The following is an 18672-nucleotide window of genomic DNA, read 5'->3' as shown; positions in this document are numbered from 1 at the left end:
CCCTCAGTTTTGGATTCTGTTAATGAGAAGCCTAACCCAGATGGTGGAGGCCCCACGGGTGGTTATGCGTGCCTCTCTGATGTGGCTCCTGGAACCCAGGAGCAGCTCACTTCCCACCCTGCCCCACCCTATGTTGCTTACCCAGGCCTCCAGAAAGCAGGCTGAGCAGGAGCAGATGCCACATGGTGGAGCTGTCCAAGCATGCACAGAGCTATGAAGGTGCCCTTTTTATTGTGCTGAGCAAGCAGAGGCAGCCAATGGAGAAGCTCATGGAGAAGCATCATGTTCTTGGCATTTTCCAATCCATTCACCTGTGACTTCCCCTGGGAAGGCGGCTGCCAGGTTCTCAAGATTAGGCGTCTGCAGGGGATGTGGCTTTTGCAACTTGGGATGGGCACTTCAGATTTGCAGCTATGCTGGCCCTCAATTTCGTCCTGTGCAGCTCTACCATTCCTGGGACACTCCAGCTATCTTCTATAGTTTCTATGCTTCTATAGCAATTGCTTTGCCCAAAATGGACCATGTTCACTCCAATGTCTTCACAGCAACCTCCTCACCCTCCTGGGATCGAGTCATCCTCTATGTTAATATTTGTAAGAAATGTTATAAAGGCATGTGCTGGCATGGCTCTCCTCATGCCTCCCTCAGTTGAACCAGGGCATTATTTCTGGCACCCAGCTCCATCCTCTCTGCCTGCCTGCTGATTGGCAGGTGCCCTGGAGTGTGCCACCTTCATCTCTTCCCTGTGTTGTGGTCTCCCATGCCACACACACAGTCACTTAGTACATGCTCACAGGTAGGACTGCAGTCTGGGGCCTGCCTCTTTTCAGTGTCTGACTTAGCTGATTAACTGAGATCAGGGCAGAGGCTCCTGGCCTTTCGGGGGGCATCCTTTTGAAGGAGACTCCCTCTTGGGGGGCTGGCAATGGTGTCCCTCTGCTCTCATGGAGCTGGGCTTTGCCTTTTAAAGCTCTCTGCCTTGAACAGTGTCTGTGCAGGGAATGTCATCCCTGGAGACAGTTGGTTAAAAAGCAGCCTGCAAATCTATTCATTCAGCCATGAACATCTCAATCCTCAGTAGAGTCACTGATTTCTAAACAGCAGAGATCAAAATATATAATTATATGTTATCTGAAACACCAAAATCATACACTGTACAAATGATTTTGCTTTCTTCAGAACTGAAAGCATTTATTGAAAACTGTCACCATTCTTCTATTTACCTGTAATAAATGTTATTTATTAATATGATCTTGTTATATACTGTATTCAATAAAATGGAGAAAAAAATGTTTTTTCTGAAACCCTCCTGCGCTTTTGTTATGGGAGGGAGGGGGTTCCCAAGATATCTCCTGACCAAGACTGGACCTCCATTTTGCTGGCAGGTGTGCCAAGGTCCAATCTCCTAACCTCCCTTCAGGGTTTGAGTTAGGGTCAGGCTTTTACCCCAAAGGTGTGGAGGCTGCCTTTAGTGGTAGGTGCTGCAGCACCCAACCTAGAGGTGGGATGGGGTGGGGGACTGAGAAGGATCTGGGATGCCCATACCTCATGATGGGCTTTTGTAGCAGAACTGATTGTTTTTCGGTCAGGTGGGTACAATCCTGCATTTGGTCTGGCCTCTCTCTTAATTAAGTAGGACTCTTGAAATAAGCTTATGCAACTGAGCAAACAAGTTCTGAATAGACTCATTCATCCACTTTTGGATGGAGAATGAGGAAAGCGTCCTTCTGTATTTAGAGAAGTGGAAGGGCACTAGAAGAAAAGAGGCCCCCTTCTCCTCTCATCACGCAAAACTACAGAAAGTCAAACATCTCTCTTCTTTACCTTCCCAGATTTTTCTTTTCAAAAATAAAGATAATTAAGCAGCTCATATGAACCAGAAAGAAAAGCACAGACTTTACCCAGATGGATACTCCAGACACACAATAAGGGAGAAAAGGCCGAGGGTGGGGAGAAATTGTGACACAAGTGATCAGTTCTTAAACATTTAGTTACAGCTATGTACTTGCATTTAACTAAACAGTACTACAGATAGTCCTCAGATTACGACAGCAATTGGGACCGGGATTGCCGTCACTAAGCAATGCGGTTGTAAAATGCAACATCATGTGACCACATTGCTTAGCGATGACAATTCCAGCAGTCCCGGTTGCTGTCATAAGCCCAAGACATGCACATCATTAAGCAGGAAGCAGTGGGAGTCCCAGGTAAGGAGTGCAGGGGTGCTCCAAGGGCTGAGGGGGTGCCGCAGGGGGTGGTGGAGGTCAGGGGAAGCCCTGCGAGGGCCGGTGCAGGCTGCGCATGAGTTGGGGGAGGCCAGAGGAGGACTTGGGAGGCCCAGCACAGGCCACGTGTGAGTGCAGGAAGGCTAGGGGGACTTGCCAGAGTGACTTGCGACCTTCCCTGCCAGCTTCCCCATTGATTTTACTTGGGAATCACATGACCGTGGGACACTGCAACTGTTGCAAGCGCAAGCAGCTTGCCAAGCACCCAAATCGTGATCGCATGAGTGCAGGGGCACTGCAACAGCTGGAACTTCAAAGACCAGTCATAAGTCCCCCTTGTTCAGCACTGTCACATCTTCAAATGGTTGCTGAACGAGTAGCTGGTAGTGAGTGAAGACTACCTGTGCCATGCAGCTCACTTGGCCTTATGTTCACACATATGCCCATCACAACTGGCATCCTAAGAATTGTTTCTTGTGCGTGAGCAAAAAGTCCTGAGGAAATATGCATGAATCCAGTCAGTAATCTGATTAAATGCTGGTGCTTCACCCAGATGGTGGCCCTTTTATGCAGAGCTGCTTTTGAGCTGCTCGGTCAGCAAGAACAAAGGTTGGAACCAAGTTTCTGGTCCTGCGTCAGGGGCATCAGGGTGGGTTTGCACTTAGACCTCTCATTCTTACAACATGCTAAACAATGATGGGGTTTCAGAGACTCCTAGTTGGAAGGAGTCTAGGGAGGGCCTTGAGGCTATAGTCCAGCACCCTGTTAAGTGAAGGAATCCAAACTAAAGCTTGGCAGTAAGATGGCCGTCTACCCTTGGCTTAAAGATATCTGGTCTGGGTCACTGGCTCCATTGCCCAACTGCTCTTGTGGTTAGGTCCCCCCCCCCCCAAATAATCAATTGGCCTCCCCCTTCCTGCAACCTACATCCATTATTCTATGTAGCACACTACTGGATGAGAAAGGACAGATCTTAATTTCCTCCTATGAGGTATCAGCTTAGATATTTGAGCAGTACTGCCATAGCCCTTTCAGCCTTCTCTTGTAAAGCTAAGCACACTCAGTTCCTTCAAACTCTTTTCATGGCTTCTAGGCAGACCTAGAGGATCCTCACTGGCCTCCTCAGAAATTATTCTAGTTCATCTGAATCATTTTTAGTACAATGCCCAGATTGAGATGTAGCACTTAAAATTGGGTCTGACTAATACTGAACTACTATTGTTGTTGGTCGCACAGTCAACCAGTTGTTTAGACTGGATTTGGCATTTTTATCCACCTATTGAGTCCTTTCCAAGGACCTGAGGTAGGTAGATGTTGTTGTTTGATGGTTTGATGGTGTTAAACACAGGATGGAAGCTGTTCCAAGTAAAACTGCCTTTTGCAATTGACTGATGGTGATTTTGTCAATGCCAATGGTCTTCACGTGGGGCTCCAGATGTTTTGGGATTGCACCTAAGACACCTATAACTACTGGTACTGTCTTTGCTTTCTTTTGCCACAGTTGTTCTATTTCTATTTGCAGGTCTTTGTATTTTGTGATTTTCTCCAATTCTTTCTCTTCTCTTCTGCTGTCTTCAGGTATTGCAATGTCCACTATCCAGACTTTTTTGCCTTTCTTATCAACAACTGTTAAGTCTGGGGCGTTGTGTGGCAGGTGCTTGAAGTCCCAGGGCACTTTAGCTTCTTCGTTTTCTATTACTTTGTCTGTTTTGTGGTCCCACCAGTTCTTGCTTGCAGGCAAATGGTATTTCTTGGAGATATTCCAATGCACCATTGTTGCTACTTTGTCATGCCATTGTTTGTAGTCAATTTGTGCAATCTTCCTGCAGCAGCTAAGTAGGTGGTCCACTGTTTCTCCAGCTTCTTTGCAGAGATGGCGTTTGCTGTCGGTTGCTGTCTTCTCAATTCTGGCTTTATATGCATTTGTTCTTAAGGCTTGGTCTTGTTGCAGTCAGAATTAGCCTCTCTGTCTCTTTCTTCAACTTTCCTGCTCTTGGCCATTGCCAGGTCTTGTTGTCATCTGCTTTGCCTGCTAGTTTTTTCTGTGTACTGGCCGTGTAATACTTTGCCTTGCCATGTCTCTTTTCTATTCTTCATTTGGTCTTTCTTGAAGGCCAGTTTGATCTCTTCAGTATTCAGTAAGCCTTCATGGTGGACTAGTTTCAATGCATCTTCTTCACTGTCCTTCAGATATTCTTCCAATGCCCTTTTTTCTTCTTCAACTGCCTGCTGTACTTGCAACATTCCACGCCCACCTATGCTCCTTGGTAAGTAGAGTCTGTCGACATCGCTGCGTGGATGAAGGGCATGATTCATTCTCATTATTTTTCTGGTCTTCCTATCCAGGGCTTCTAGTTCTGCTTGAGTCCAGTCCATTATTCCAGCTGTGTATCTAATGCCTGGAATTGCCCAGGTGTTAATTGCCTTGATGGTATTTCCTCCACTGAGTTTGGACTTTAAGATCTTCTTCGCTCTCACAATGTATTCACTACTAACCTTCTTCCTGACTTCAATGTGCTTGATGTTGTCAGCTTGAAGGATGCCCGGGTATTTGTAATGATCTTCTTCACCCAGACTCTTGATGTTATTTCCATAGGGCATCTTGATTCCTTCAGTTTTCACTATTTTTCCCCTGTTGATGGTAAGGGTGGCACATTTGTCCAGTCTAAACTCCATTGCAATATCTCGGCTGTATATTTGGACAGCACTGAGCAGCGATTCTATTTCAGATGGTGTTTTTCCATACAGCTTCAGATTGTCCATGTAAAGGACAAATTACTATTACTATTACTATTATTATTCCCACCTGGGTGGCAAACATATCTAATACTCCTGCCATCTATTTTTCCCACAATAACAACCCTGTGAGATGGGTTGGGCTGAGGGAGAAGGACTGGCCCAACGTCACCCAGCCAGCTTTCATACCTAAGGGAGGTATAGAACTCAGCCTCCTGATTTCTAGCCAACACCTTCACGAAATGAGCTCTCAGTTGCTATTGCTCCCTGTCATTTAGCATCTGTACTTCCTGTGAAAGAATTCATCCTTTTAATAGCCAGATCCCATTGCTGAGTTATATGCAGCTTGCAATCAACTAAAATTTAAAAATAATTTTCAACCTGTTCAACCTATCCTTCATCTCTCAAGTAAAGAGTTTTCTATGAAATTGTATTGTTAGTCTATTTTTCTAACTTCTCAATTTTGAGTGTTGTTTCTGTCCTTTAAAGTATTAGCTATTCAACCCAGTTTTGTTTCATTACAAAGTTGATAAGCATTTTCTCCACCTCTTCAATCATCTTTAATGAAAATGCTTATAACTTTTTGAATAACATGGGCCAAGAATGAAACTTTTCTCATTAAATCATGGGTTTTATGTATTTATTTTGTAAATTTATATGGCTATAACTCTAGGTGGGCGGCAACAACAACAACAATAAAAATAAAAAACTCAACCCATGAAATAACGCCAATTTAAAAATGATCAAGGCATCTCACAATTGTGGAGTCCTTGGGGTTCTCTGAGCTTGGTTTTTTTCCTGCAAACTTCATTACCCGGCTAGGTAACATCTTCAGTGCTGGCATGGGATGGGGTTTGCTCTCTCTTTATATACTCTTGCGTGCCCTGCTTCCAAGCTTCCAAGAATTCCCTTGCATTTTTGGATTTTGCTTGGTCTAAAATACTAACAGTTTCCCAGTTAAAATTATGGTTATATCTGTCCACGTGTTGTGAGATTAAGGAGTTTTCCTCATGTCTTCTGACTGCTAGTTGGTGTTTGTGGATGCGCTCTGCCAGTCTTCTGCCTGTCTGTCCTACATAGTGTTTGTTGCAGTCCTTGCACTGTATGTTGTAGGTGACTCCTGTTTTTTCTTCTTGTGCTACTGGTCTTTTGGTTTACTTAAGATATTTTCTCGGATCCATACGTTAGGTTGTATTTGTGGGAGTGTAATGCAACTCCTAGAAGCTATAGCACTGTCAGGCCTAGCCCAAGGAACTCCAGGAGACCATGCAGATTCAGTTCAGCAATGTTTATTAGCTACGACCTCTAGCAAGAATCTTCCCAGACTGAAACTTAGTTCCCACAGTCAGCCAGTGAAAACAGAGTGAATTCCTCAGGGAGGTGCCAGGCTCTTATCTCTTCCTCGCCCCTCAGGAGACGAAAGAGGATGTTTCCCTCTTTCTCTTTCTCTTATGAGGGCCCTGAGTGTGGCCCTCATAATTCCATTCCATCACAAGCACTCCCACAAATACAACCCAAAGTATGGATCCGATATGTAGATGACACCTTTGTTGTAATAAAAAAGGAGCAACTAGAGAAGACATATGAAACCATCAACAATATCTTCAAAGGAATAAAATTCACCAGAGAGGAAGAAAACAACAACACACTAGATATCCTCATCAGCAGAGGAAACAATAGCAAACTAGAAACCCAGGTTTATTGGAAGACAAACCACACTAATCAAGGACTCCATTACCAAAGTAACAACCCAACCTCCCACAAGAGGAGCATTATTATTATTTTATATTATTATTTATTATATTATAATAAATTATTATATTATTATCCACGCAACTTTATCAAAAAGTGCCTGACCACTCAACCTACTACAACACAAACAACATAAACTATGAAAAGGATCACACTTCCATACATCAGAAACATCTCAGAAACCACCAACAGACTATTACCATAGAGGCCTGCTGTCTTCAGCCCCAGATTCTTCATCTTCTTGGACTCTCCTTTTCCTTATTTTTTAGTAATGTTTTTCAAATTTTGATGTTTTATGTATTTATATGTATTTATGGTTTTAATGTTTTGTGTGAGTCGCCCAGAGTCCCCACTGGGGGGAGATGGGTGGGGGAGAAATGTAATAAATAAATAAATAAATAAAAATTTAAAAACCACATGGCATCTCCGTGGCACACAAACCAACGAAAGCCCTCCAAAATATCTTAAGTAAACCAAAAGACCAGTAGCACAAGAAGAAAAAACAGGAGTCACCTACAACATACAGTGCAAGGACTGCAACAAACACTATGTAGGACAGACAGGCAGAAGACTGGCAGAGCGCATCCACAAACACCAACTAGCAGTCAGAAGACATGAGGAAAATTCCTTAATCTCACAACACGTGGACAGATACAGTGGGGCAAAAAAGTATTTAGTCAGCCACCAATTGTGCAGGTTCTCCCACTTAAAAAGATGAGAGAGGCCTGTAATTTTCATCATAGGTATACCTCAAATATGAGAGACAAAATGGGGGGAAAAAATCCAGAAAATCACATTGTCTGATTTTTAAAGAATTTATTTGCAAATCATGGTGGAAAATAAGTATTTGGTCAATATCAAAAGTTCATCTCAATACTTTGTTATATATCCTTTGTTGGCAATGACAGAGGTCAAACGTTTTCTGTAAGTCTTCACAAGGTTTTCACACACTGTTGCTGGTATTTTGGCCCATTCCTCCATGCAGATCTCCTCTAGAGCAGTGATGTTTTGGGGCTGTCGCTGGGCAACACGGACTTTCAACTCCCTCCAAAGATTTTCCATGGGTTGAGATCTGGAGACTGGCTAGGCCACTCCAGGACCTTGAAATGCTTCTTACGAAGCCACTCCTTCGTTGCCCGGGCGGTGTGTTTGGGATCATTGTCATGCTGAAAGACCCAGCCACGTTTCATCTTCAATGCCCTTGCTGATGGAAGGAGGTGTTCACTCAAAAACTCACGATACATGGCCCCATTCATTCTTTCCTTTACACAGATCAGTCGTCCTGGTCCCTTTGCAGAAAAACAGCCCCAAAGCATGATGTTTCCACCCCCATGCTTCACAGTAGGTATGGTGTTCTTTGGATGCAACTCAGCATTCTCTCTCCTCCAAACACAACAAGTTGAGTTTAGACCAAAACGTTCTACTTTGGTTTCATCTGACCATATGACATTCTCCCAATCCTCTTCTGGATCATCCAAATGCTCTCTAGCAAACTTCAGACGGGCCCAGACATGTACTGGCTTAAGCAGGGGGACACATCTGGCACTGCAGGATTTGAGTCCCTGGCAGCGTAGTGTGTTACTGATGGTAGCCTTTGTTACTTTGGTCCCAGCTCTCTGCAGGTCATTCACTAGGTCCCCCCATGTGGTTCTGGGATTTTTGCTCACTGTTCTTGTGATCATTTTGACCCCACGGGGTAAGACCTTGCATGGAGCCCCAGATCGAGGGAGATTATCAGTGGTCTTGTATGTCTTCCATTTTCTAATTATTGCTCCCACAGTTGATTTCTTCACACCAAGCTGCTTGCCTATTGCAGATTCAGTCTTCCCAGCCTGGTGCAGGTCTACAATTTTGTGTTTGGTGTCCTTCGACAGCTCTTTGGTCTTGGCCATAGTGGAGTCTGGAGTGTGACTGTTTGAGGTTGTGGACAGGTGTCTTTTATACTGATAACAAGGTCAAACAGGTGCCATTACTACAGGTAATGAGTGGAGGACAGAGGAGCCTCTTAAAGAAGTAGTTACAGGTCTGTGAGAGCCAGACATCTTGCTTGTTTGTAGGTAACCAAATACTTATTTTCCACCATGACTTGCAAATAAATTCTTTAAAAATCAGACAATGTGATTTTCTGGATTTTTTCCCCCATTTTGTCTCTCATAGTTGAGGTATACCTATGATGAAAATTACAGGCCTCTCTCATCTTTTTAAGTGGGAGAACTTGCACAATTGGTGGCTGACTAAATACTTTTTTGCCCCACTGTATAACCATAATTTTAACTGGGAAACTGTCAGTATTTTAGACCAAGCAAAATCCAAAAATGCAAGGGAATTCTTGGAAGCCTGGTATTCAGACAAGGCAGCACACATAAAGATAAACAGCATATACACACTATTCAAAAGAGACAAAAGACCAGCAATTATCATCAAGATAAGCAGAGGTTACCACAGGGCACACAAGCAAGCAGCAAACAATACCCTAATCAAGGAACTACCAGAGGAACGAAACAAAGCCCCCACCCCCACCAGCACTGGCAGGGCACGCAAGAGTATATAAACAGAGAGCAAGCCCCTTCCCATGCCAGCACTGAAGATGTTACCTAGCTGGGTAATGAAATGTTTGCAGGAAAAGAACCAAGCTCAGAGAACCCCAAGACTCCACAATTCAACCCTGAGCTACACATATTCGCCTCCATTGGCATCTCACAACTACTAGACTGCATGGCCAAGATATCCTGCCCCTGCATCTGAGGGGTATTCACAGCCTCCCAGGCAGTTGGCCGGGGCCATGTGAATGTCAGGGAGAGTCTGGCACCAGAACAGAGAAGGCAGGCCTCCTGCATCCTATTAGAGGAATGTCCATTTTGCCAGATCTGGTGGTGTTGGGCATGACCAGCTCTGGATCCATCTAACGGTAGCATAGTGCAATCCACTTTTTGCTGTGTTCACAATTAAATTTCATGGGAGCTTGTCTAATGCTTTGCTGAAGTCAAGGTATATTATGACTACTGCTTTTTCTGATCAATTACATTGGCCCTTCTATTAAAAAGATCAGGTTAATTTGATGAGAGTTATTATTGATAAACACATGTTGGCTCCTGCCAAGCAATGCTGCCACCGAGACAGATTAAAATCAAATTTAAAAACAGCAGGTTAAGAAAATATTCTGCTTCCGTGTGATTATGAAATGGTTTCTGAGTACCTTCTAATTTCAAAACAAACATAGCCAGAAATCTGATGAAGATTTTCTGATATTGTTACTTGTGTTATTGAACAACTTGTGTTGTTGAGCCTTTTTAGCAGAATCAAGGAAAAACGTAATAGCAATGTTTTAATCTTACCATTCATTTAGAGAAGATTAGATTGAGTCTTCTGTAAGACTTCATTTTTCAGAGCAAAACTAAGGACTTCACAATAAATGCCCAGCAGGGCTTATCAGCTGTACAAAAACAAAAACAAGTTGTAGCATGAGGGGCTCCCTGAGTACTGAGCTGATGATCTCCAGACAAAGCCACTACTGCCACAAATTGGCCTGCTTTTCCTAGCTTCCTCTGGGATTCCAGTGATGTAGACTAAGAAAGAGTGAGATTCCAGAGATGTGATTGCATCCTGAAGAATCTTAGTAGTAAACTAATTCTAGTTGTGACTACTGACTTCACATGATATTCCAATTAATATTCAGTTGTCTGCTACATTCATCTGGGAATTTACTGTATTATCAGTATCTTTAATAGCTTTTTTTTTTTTTTTTTTGGCCTTTGAGTCTGTATGGACTCTTGGCGACTGTCTGGAGATTTCTGGAAGCGGTTTGTCCTTTCTTCTTCCTTGGACTGAGGGACTGGCCCAAGGTCAGCCAACTGGCTTTGTGCCTAAGGTGGGACTAGAACTCAGAGTTTCCTGGTTCTAGTTTGATGCCTTAACCACTACAACATACTGGCTCTCTTAGTAGCTTTTATATCTGCTCTCATTTGAAGATCAGCCATCAGATCACAGGAGCTGCTGACATTGCCATTTTAGTGAGTGGTGGTAGAATTTTCTTACCTGCTGACCAGACGGGTAACAAGCAAGTCCTCTCTAATGATCAAATGCTTCATAATCACCACTTTCTGGTTCCGAGAGTGGCAATTACCATAGCAAACAATTACCAGGATATAAATTATAGGAGGAGGCTAGTAGCCATCTGACTGCAGAGCTGTCTTGACTGGAAGTCCCATATCACTAATAAAGCAAAATTTCCAGAACAAATTAAACCAATCTCTGGAAAACTCAGATTACTGGAGAGAACACACAAAAAAGGGGATGTTCTTGTACTCGTGACCTATTTGAGAAGATTCTTTGGGGCATCTATTGACTATTGCAAGATCCAGGAAGCTGGTTTAGATGGGCCTTTGGTTCCAATTGAACATTTCTATTCCTCAGAGAATCTGGGATAAACTCAAAATCCGTGCTATCCTGAGAATTCAGCCTGCCCTTCCCAGCAAAAAGGTTGAAACTCTTTTAACACGATCTCCTTCTAGGTGAGACACCAAGGTGTGCAGTAAATCAAACCGACATGATAAGTATGGACCTTCGCAGAGCAGCCTCCCCTCTTGGGACCGGCCTGGCCTTGCGGTGGAGCATTAAACGCGCCCCGACGACGAAGCGGTCCTCTTGGAGGCACCAGCGGTCCAGAAACAGCCGCCGCCGGGGACGCGGCAGCGCAGCCGCGGGGCTCGGCGCGTCTCTGCCCGCGCAGATCAGCGTCGGGCTGCCCGGGACCGCTCCGGAGGCCAGAGCCAGGCCCCGAGGAAGCGTGAGCGGGGAGCACCGGCGCCGCGGAGAAGAGAAGCGGACGCGCGGAGCCTCGCGCGCACCGGCCCGGAGTTCTCCCCGGAGGCACCGGGCCGGGGGATGCCGGGGGGACGCAGGGAGAGGAGCGCGGCCGGCTCGAGAGGCTGGGCGAGCGGCGGAGAAAGCCCCTGGCGCAGGAGCCGCCGAAGAGCGACGGGCGCGGCCGCCGGGACTGGGCGTCCGATTGGCCGGGCACGGGGCGGGCGGGGCGAAGGGCGGCCAATGGCGGCGAGCGCGGGCGGTTGGAGCGCGGCGGTCCGAGATGGTGGCCCGGGCGCTGAGCCGCGCCGTGCAGTGAGTCCAGGGGCAGGGGCGGCGCCGCGCCCGAGCTGCTGGCGGGGCCGGGCGGGCCGGTCCCGCGGCGGGGCGGGCGGGGGCGGCTCCCGGGCGCCGCCGCGGGAGAAGCCGCCCGGCCTCGCTCAGTCCCTCGGCCGGCCATGGTCCTGGGCCCTCTGAAGGCCGCGGCGACGCGCTCCGGGCGGCGGGCCTGCCTGGCGCTGCTGGCCGGCGCGTACCGAGGCTGGCCGGCCTGCCTCACGCCGCCCTTCCGTTGCAGGCTGCTGCTGGGGACGCTCTACCCGGCCTACGCCTCCTACAAGGCCGTGAGGAGCAAGGACGTCCGGGCGTACGTGAGTGGGAGCCCGGCCTCGCTGTCTGCCTCTGGGTGCCGGACAGCGGGCCTCCCGTGGGCGCCCGAGCGCGGGGGGGCGCCTCCCCCAGCCGGGCCTCCCTCCGACTCGGAAGGCCGCGCGGGCGCCCGAGGCCTTCGGGGTCCTTTCCGCTCGGGGCCCCTCCCTGTTTCTCACCGTCCCGGGACGGGGTTGGGGGCTGGGCCGCGCTCGTCCCTTCGGGGCCCGGCTCCAGCCCCGGCGGTCCTGGGCCTGGTGACGCCCGCTCTGACCTCTCCTCAGGTGCGCTGGATGATGTACTGGATCGTGTTTGCCCTCTTCATGGCCACGGAGGCCGTCGCGGATGTCTTCGTGTCCTGGTGAGTGACTTCTCGGCTCCAGGATGTCTTCCGCAGGCGGGCGGGCGGGCGGGCGAGGCGAGGACTGCACAGCCGTTCGAACTCCCAAGCCAAAAGGAGCGCTCACGCGGCCCAAGGCTGGCAGCACCCTAAAGTCCCGTGGCGGTGTGTGCTTTGCGCACCCCTCCCCCCAATTACTGTCCGGGTCCTTGCACAGGCCTGCTGGAAAGTCGCCAGTCTTCCTCTGCGTTTGAGGGGAGGGAACAGGCTTTGGCCCCATGTTTTTCCAACAAATGGCTTGCCCTTTCTTAACATCTACTCCATGGGTGACTCAAACTAATGGTTAGCTTTTTGTTGCTCCTCCTGCTCTGTCTTGCTTGGCCTGCAACCAGAATTATTTGGCCACCAGGATAGATAATGGATAATGCAGCTGGATGCTGCTGTAGCTGTTGTATTCCATATTGTTTTTGACAGAAATCGTGACAGATCCAAGTATGCCGTAATAAAAAATTCATTACATCTGTGCTCTCCTTTCAAGAGTTTCCCAGTTTATGCTTGCAGTAACCTTTTTAGGTAAATGAGGCTGAGGCAAAAAAAGCCAGCTTAGCTGAGTAAGCCACAGCTGGCTGAGTTACCACCCTAAGTCCTAAGTCAACATGTTATTGCTTAACGTGATGTGGTAAAGGAGCCAGTGAGTTTTCTGGGCGGAGCTGAGACCATTTTAACTGGTTCTGAGCATGTTTAGAGGCAGATGGGATCCCACCCTCCTTGTTGGTGTGGCAGATTCAGCCAGGGGATGGTCTTTGCAGTGAATCCATCAGGGGGATGCTGGGGTGCATTGGCCTTGTTCTGCCTTTTCTTGCTTGGGAGAGATTACTTGACTGGGCCAGGGTCAAAACAGCAACTTCTTTTGCTAGCTGATTGTGCGAGGGGGTGCCTGAGGGAGATGCAGCAAGGGTTGAGGAGGACATGCGGGGATGCATGAGTGGCTGAGGGAGGGTGCACAGGTGGGGGAGACTTACCCCAGCGACTTCAGACCTTCCCTGCTGGCTTCCCCACTGACTTTCTGGGGAAGCCAGCAGGGAAGGTTGCAAATGGCGATCACGTGATTGCGGGGCACTGCAACTGGTTGTAAGTCACTTGGATTGAGATGGGCGGCTATAGAAATTGCATAAGTAAATAAAATGTGTGAACTGGTTGCTAAGTGCCCAGATTGCAATCAGGTGACCATGAGGGTGCTGGGACAGTCAGAACTCCAAGGACCAGTTGTAACCACCATTCGTTCAGTGCTGTCGTAGTTTCCAGTGGTCACTGAACGTAGGCCAAGGACTACCTGTAATAACTGAAATGGCTGCAGACAGTCAGTGAATCTGTTTTTGTATAACTCTCAGGGTTGGCAAAGGAGTGCTGGGCTCCCTTTCCTTCCCTGATCGTCTCTGGGTTCACAGGAAAGGCCTTCTTCTAATCCTCCTTGGCTCTGAAAACAGCCCTCTTGGTTCAGCAGCTTGCCAGGCCAGCCCCTATAGAAGTCAAACAGGCAACCTGTTGGATGCTGATGGCTCCATGGTTGTCTTTTCGGTTGCAGGTTTCCCTTCTACTATGAGATCAAGATGGCCTTTGTGGTGTGGCTCCTGTCTCCTTACACGAGAGGGGCCAGCCTGCTGTACCGCAAGTTTGTGCATCCCACATTGTCCAGCAAAGAAAAGGTAATGATCCTCCTGGTCCAAGCCACTGTCTTTGGAGACCAGGTAGCAGGTGCCTGTTGAGACCTTTGACTTGTCATCCACCTTTTTTTCAACCAAAGTAACACAGAGCATTTCTCAACTCTGTCTTTAAAGGGCTGAGCCTGCATGAAATTGGGCTGGCTTAGAATGGGTTGCCTGTGTTCACCAGCAAGGCAGAATAGGGAGTCAGAGCTGGGAGGAGGCCTCCTTTGGGAACAGATACAGGCAGCAGAAGATTTGGGCGTCTTCTGGCAGTCTTTCAATCTCTGTAGTGATCACGCCACTGGCACAGAAGTAGCTATCTCCCTGACACCCATAACAAGAAGCAGGAGGGAGAGAAAAGGAGGAGTGGGTTTTTTGGTGCCAGACCTCCTACTCCCCCCCCCCTTCCTGCAGGTGGGGAGCACTTTCTCACCTTGTGGCAGGAGTTGTGGGGAACGTGTGGAGGGAATGGTTTCTTTGGTGCCCCTCTCCTGATCCTGTGAATTGTAAATTCCTGCAGGAAATTGACCACTTCATCCTCCAAGCTAAAGAGCGTGGCTACAAGACTCTTGTGAGCTTTGGGAAGAAGAGCATCAACGTGGCAGCCGCAGCAGCTGTCCAGGTGGCCGCAAAAGTAACCTCATGTTTCCTTTGTTCTGATCTCTTGGTGGGACTGGTCTGGAGGATAGTTTGAGCCTTGAGCAGTGGAGGTGACTGAGGAAGAGAGGGGCTGCCACTGTCCTCATAGGCAGAAGAAGAATTGTGGGCTGTGCAGACTATCCTGGTATATTCCTTCCTGCGGTCACAGGTTTCTCACCCCCAAATTGCCTTTGGTAACCAGGCATTCGGGCTGTTTTCCTCCAGGATTCCATGCCCTTTTTGCAGCTTGTAAATAAATAAATACCACAGTTGAGAATACCAATAGAGAAGCCACTTACTGATACCTCCCGCCCCATCCCCCGCATGGGTGGAAAATGTTGGGTGTTGTCTCCCAAATCCTGCTGGCAGTGTGACTTAGGATTAATTAATTAATTAAGCTTATACCTCTGAGCGCAGGCTGGTTCCCACTCTGGAACAGGCTGGCACCTTACCTGGAATACAGCTTCCTTTCTGGCCCTTGAGGAGATCCCACCAACGGAGGTTTTTGCATTTCTAAGACAGGCCATCTTGCCTCTTCATGCTTCTGGTGAATCCCCTAATCTGCCAGCTTTTTTTTTTTTTAAACTAATTCACCTCTTCTCCGTTCTCTACCACATTTCCTCCTCCAGCTCATATGGGCTTCTCATACATGCAGTGTGGGTTAAGTGTCAGGAACTGTGTGCTGACTGAAGGGTCTTTCTCCTCTGAAATGCTGTTTCTGGAACAACCCCTTCCTTGATTCAGGGAGAGCAAACAATTGGTCTTGCCCACCCTTTTCCCCCTCTTGTCTCCTGGTTAGAGCCAAGGTGCCCTGGCAGGGCGTTTGCACAGCTTCAGCAATCAGGACTTGCGTTTCATCTCAGAAACAGCCACGGTGCATTATTCAGGTCCCCTCTACCTGGAGGAACAGGAGGTCTGCCGACGACCAATTGGTAAGGAAACCATTGTGGAGCTGTGGGATGCTAGGTCTCTAGGAAAGAAGCAGTAAGTTCTCCACTGTGACAAATTGCCTTAAGAGGTAAAACCATAGATGGTTTTTTTTAAATTCCTCCAAGGTTAGGTTCAAATACCACGGTATTTAAGGTATTAAATAACCTTAACATGGCATTGGGTAGCTTGTAGCTCTGCATTTTGTGCCTTAGCATGTTCTATGAACCAGATTATCCCTTTAAACCATCCTATGTTCAGGCATCGCAGGCTATGCCGACAATATCATTGTGAGGTAATCCATTTAGTGTGAACCCAGCCCATCAGTTGGTCAAATGTTATAGCCAGTTCAATGGATTGTGAAGGCCACACATGCAGTTCTTGCCCTGCTATTGTGGAACTGTAGGGTCGAGACTTCAGATGAGGGAGGGAATTCCTGTGTAATAGGAATCCTTCTGTAGATATTTGTCACTTCTGCTGTGGCTTTCAGTCTTGAGATACATGTCCAAAACTGCATGTGTGTAATTTACTGGGAAGCACTGGCAGGCCAAAGGATGGAAGCTGTGAAAGGCTGGATGGGGAGAAACTGATTCTGACTCAGTCCTACCAAGACTGAGTGGCTGTTGAGACCACCTAAGTCTGCAGATCTTCCATCTTTACTCCTAGATGGGGTTGCATTTCCCCATTCAGGAGTGGTGCACAGCCTGGGGGTCTTCTTGGACTCTCAACTCCTACTCAAAGAGCAAATGGTAGCTGCAGTCAGAGAGCCTTTGCAGAGTTTCATCTGGAGTACAAGTTGTACCCCTTCCTGGATTGGGTGGCCCTCCAGTCTCTCACACCGTTGTTACCTCACAGCTCAACAATTGCAGTGTGCTATACATGGGGCTGCCCTTGAAAACCACTCAACTGCTCCAGAATGCAGTGGTGTGAGCAATGGTGGGCCTGCTTTGGCATGCCCACAACACCCCTGCTTCACAAGTTGCACCGGTTGCCAGTTTGCTTCTGGGTGCAATTTAAGGTGCTGGTTATCACCTATAAAACCCTACATGGCACGGGGCCTGTTTATTTCAGGGACTGCCTATCTCCTGCACTTTCTGCCTGGCCAGTAAGAGCCAACAGACTGGGTATGTTCCAGGTCCCCTTGATCAAACTGTCATATTTTGGGACTCAGGAAACACACCACCTCTGTCACAGTACCTGTTTCTGGAATGAAGTCCCCACCTTGAGATCAGACAGCTCCCACCCTGATGGTGTTCCAGAACACCTTAAAGACCTGGCTGTTCTCCCAGGCCTTGGGGTAGGGTGGATGAAGCCCCTCTTGTTAGAGGTGACTACTGTTTTTTGTTTTTGTTTTGATGTCCAAACTGCCATTTCTGTTATTTATTTGTTACTGCATCTGTACTCTGCTTTATATTGTGAGCCGGCTAGAGTTGCTCTGGAGTTGGGCAGTGCCCAAATCAAATTACATTCCTTCAGCCCAGCCTGATTTCTGGGGTGTCTTTGAGACTGAAGTGTTACTCTGAGTTCCTTAAGGTGGGGGCAAATTCTGCACCAAATACTTTGCTTTTAATCAAAAATCCAACCTAAGTTTTGCAGTTTCTTTTTCCAGTCAAAAGGGATGAGAGATCTCAAATGTCAGGTAAGCCAGATTTTTAAAAAATTGCTCCCTCTCTATTTGGAGGTACTAGTTCAGACATGTGTTCAGCCATAGCCTGGTTTCTTTGGTATTGTCTCAGTGCAGGGGTCTTGCTGAAAGTAAGCAGTATGTGCATTTTTCCCCAACCCTAACCTCAGTTTTATTCACTGCGGATTACACAATCCGTTATCAAGTTAGGGGTGCCATGCATCCAGCTTCACTCTGGACATGTGGTGATAAAGATTCAATAGGGTGCTTTCTGAGTCTTCCTTCAACCTGTTTGTTGTGTAGGGCGCAGGCCAGTGATGCAGCCACTGGGTTCTGATAGCAACGAGGAGAACTACTGGTCAGACTCTGAACTGTCTGCCACTTCGGGAGGCTGCTGCCAGGACCTCCCTCTCCCTAAGCCATTGGCAAGGAGCCAAAGCCTTCGCCAGGTGAAAAAGAAGCCACCAGCTAAAGAGGTAAAGAGGACAGTTGCGAGTCTGCGGGGAACACCTGACCTGCTATGACCAGAGAGGAGGGACAACTCCTCGCCTCTTCTCCAAGCACTGGTTGGTTCATTCTTTTGGCAGGGTTCTACTCGGGGGGTGCGAAGTCGTCTCCGGAAGAAGACACCAGATCAAGACAGCTAGGCTTCCTGCAGAGAGGCGTGGCTGCCAACTCCCTGAGCTGCTTGGGGGTGAGGCTTCAGGTCTGGCACCTCTTTTTATTTTTCCACAGCCAAATCGACCCAACATACTGTTGAGTTCTGGCTGTGGAGGAGAATGACTGGCATCTCTGGCTGCCTTGGGGACCACGACTGAGCATCATGCAAGTTAACTCTGGACCGCATTGAGCGACAGCCTTCTTCCCTGTTTTGGTGCTGCCTTTTGATGTGGGTGTTCTGAGTCTCCAGCCTGAGGCACGGTGCCTGAACTGATGCAACACTAGGAGCCATTAGCTGGGCATCTCTTGAGCCCCATTGGTCCTCTCAGCCCGGAGCATCCCTGTGGTGCTGCGGGTCCCGGGTCCCTGCCGTAAAGCAGAAGCCAAAGAAAGGACACGCTGGTTTTGTGCTTCCTCGCCCTCCTGCGGGGTCGCACTTCGCTTTGCTCCTCTCCTGCCAGTGAAGACGCAGAGTCGGGCTCTTGCTGTGCCAGGCGCCTTTGTAATTTTAGTCTTTCAATAAACGCGTTTCTCTTGGGGCCGCCTCCTGCCGCTCAGTGGGAAGAACCGCGCCCGCGCAACCACTCGCCCCGCGGGTTGGAGACGGGGCAG

The 18672-nt window shown here is 48.0% G+C and overlaps 2 protein-coding genes across 11 annotated transcripts in view; one reads left to right on the top strand and one right to left on the bottom strand.

Annotated features, from left to right (window-relative positions):
• SFTPB (surfactant protein B) overlaps nucleotides 1-12470 on the bottom strand; it is a 32987-nt gene extending 20517 nt beyond the window's left edge. For 2 of the 8 annotated variants that reach the window (XM_088152006.1, XM_088152007.1), the window contains exon 1: nucleotides 10749-11707. Coding sequence is in view for 2 of the 8 variants with exons in the window: in XM_088152010.1 (XP_088008136.1) it covers nucleotides 10049-10055 (7 nt within the window). In the remaining 6 variants the exon portion in view is untranslated. Of the gene's footprint in view, nucleotides 1-10048; nucleotides 10147-10748; nucleotides 11712-12343 lie in introns of those variants that run through there. The other 6 variants (XM_088152008.1, XM_007434540.4, XM_088152010.1 and 3 more) reach the window with 5 other exon arrangements.
• Nucleotides 11756-18597, top strand: REEP4 (receptor accessory protein 4). Of its 3 annotated transcripts, XM_088152017.1 has the most exons (8): nucleotides 11756-11831; nucleotides 12094-12166; nucleotides 12449-12525; nucleotides 14090-14210; nucleotides 14731-14844; nucleotides 15649-15781; nucleotides 17704-17876; nucleotides 17988-18597. In XM_088152017.1, the coding sequence occupies exons 1-8, from the start codon at nucleotides 11800-11802 to the stop codon at nucleotides 18045-18047; spliced, it is 783 nt and encodes a 260-aa protein (XP_088008143.1). In that variant the 5' UTR covers nucleotides 11756-11799; the 3' UTR covers nucleotides 18048-18597. The 3 variants fall into 3 exon arrangements, with proteins under 3 accessions (XP_088008143.1, XP_088008142.1, XP_088008140.1); XM_088152016.1 differs by lacking the exon at nucleotides 11756-11831 and having other exon boundaries at nucleotides 11842-12166; nucleotides 14731-14832; XM_088152014.1 differs by lacking the exon at nucleotides 11756-11831 and having other exon boundaries at nucleotides 11842-12166.
• Nucleotides 18598-18672: the final 75 nt, after the last annotated feature.

The sequence above is a fragment of the Python bivittatus genome, unplaced genomic scaffold (assembly GCF_059951505.1).
Source record: "Python bivittatus isolate LINGU-HERP-01145 unplaced genomic scaffold, Pbiv_v1 ctg000680_np1212, whole genome shotgun sequence".
In the NCBI taxonomy this organism is placed as follows: Eukaryota; Metazoa; Chordata; class Lepidosauria; order Squamata; family Pythonidae; genus Python; species Python bivittatus.
Note: the sequence above shows the minus strand (reverse complement) of the source record. Positions and strands in the feature narration are given on the sequence as shown.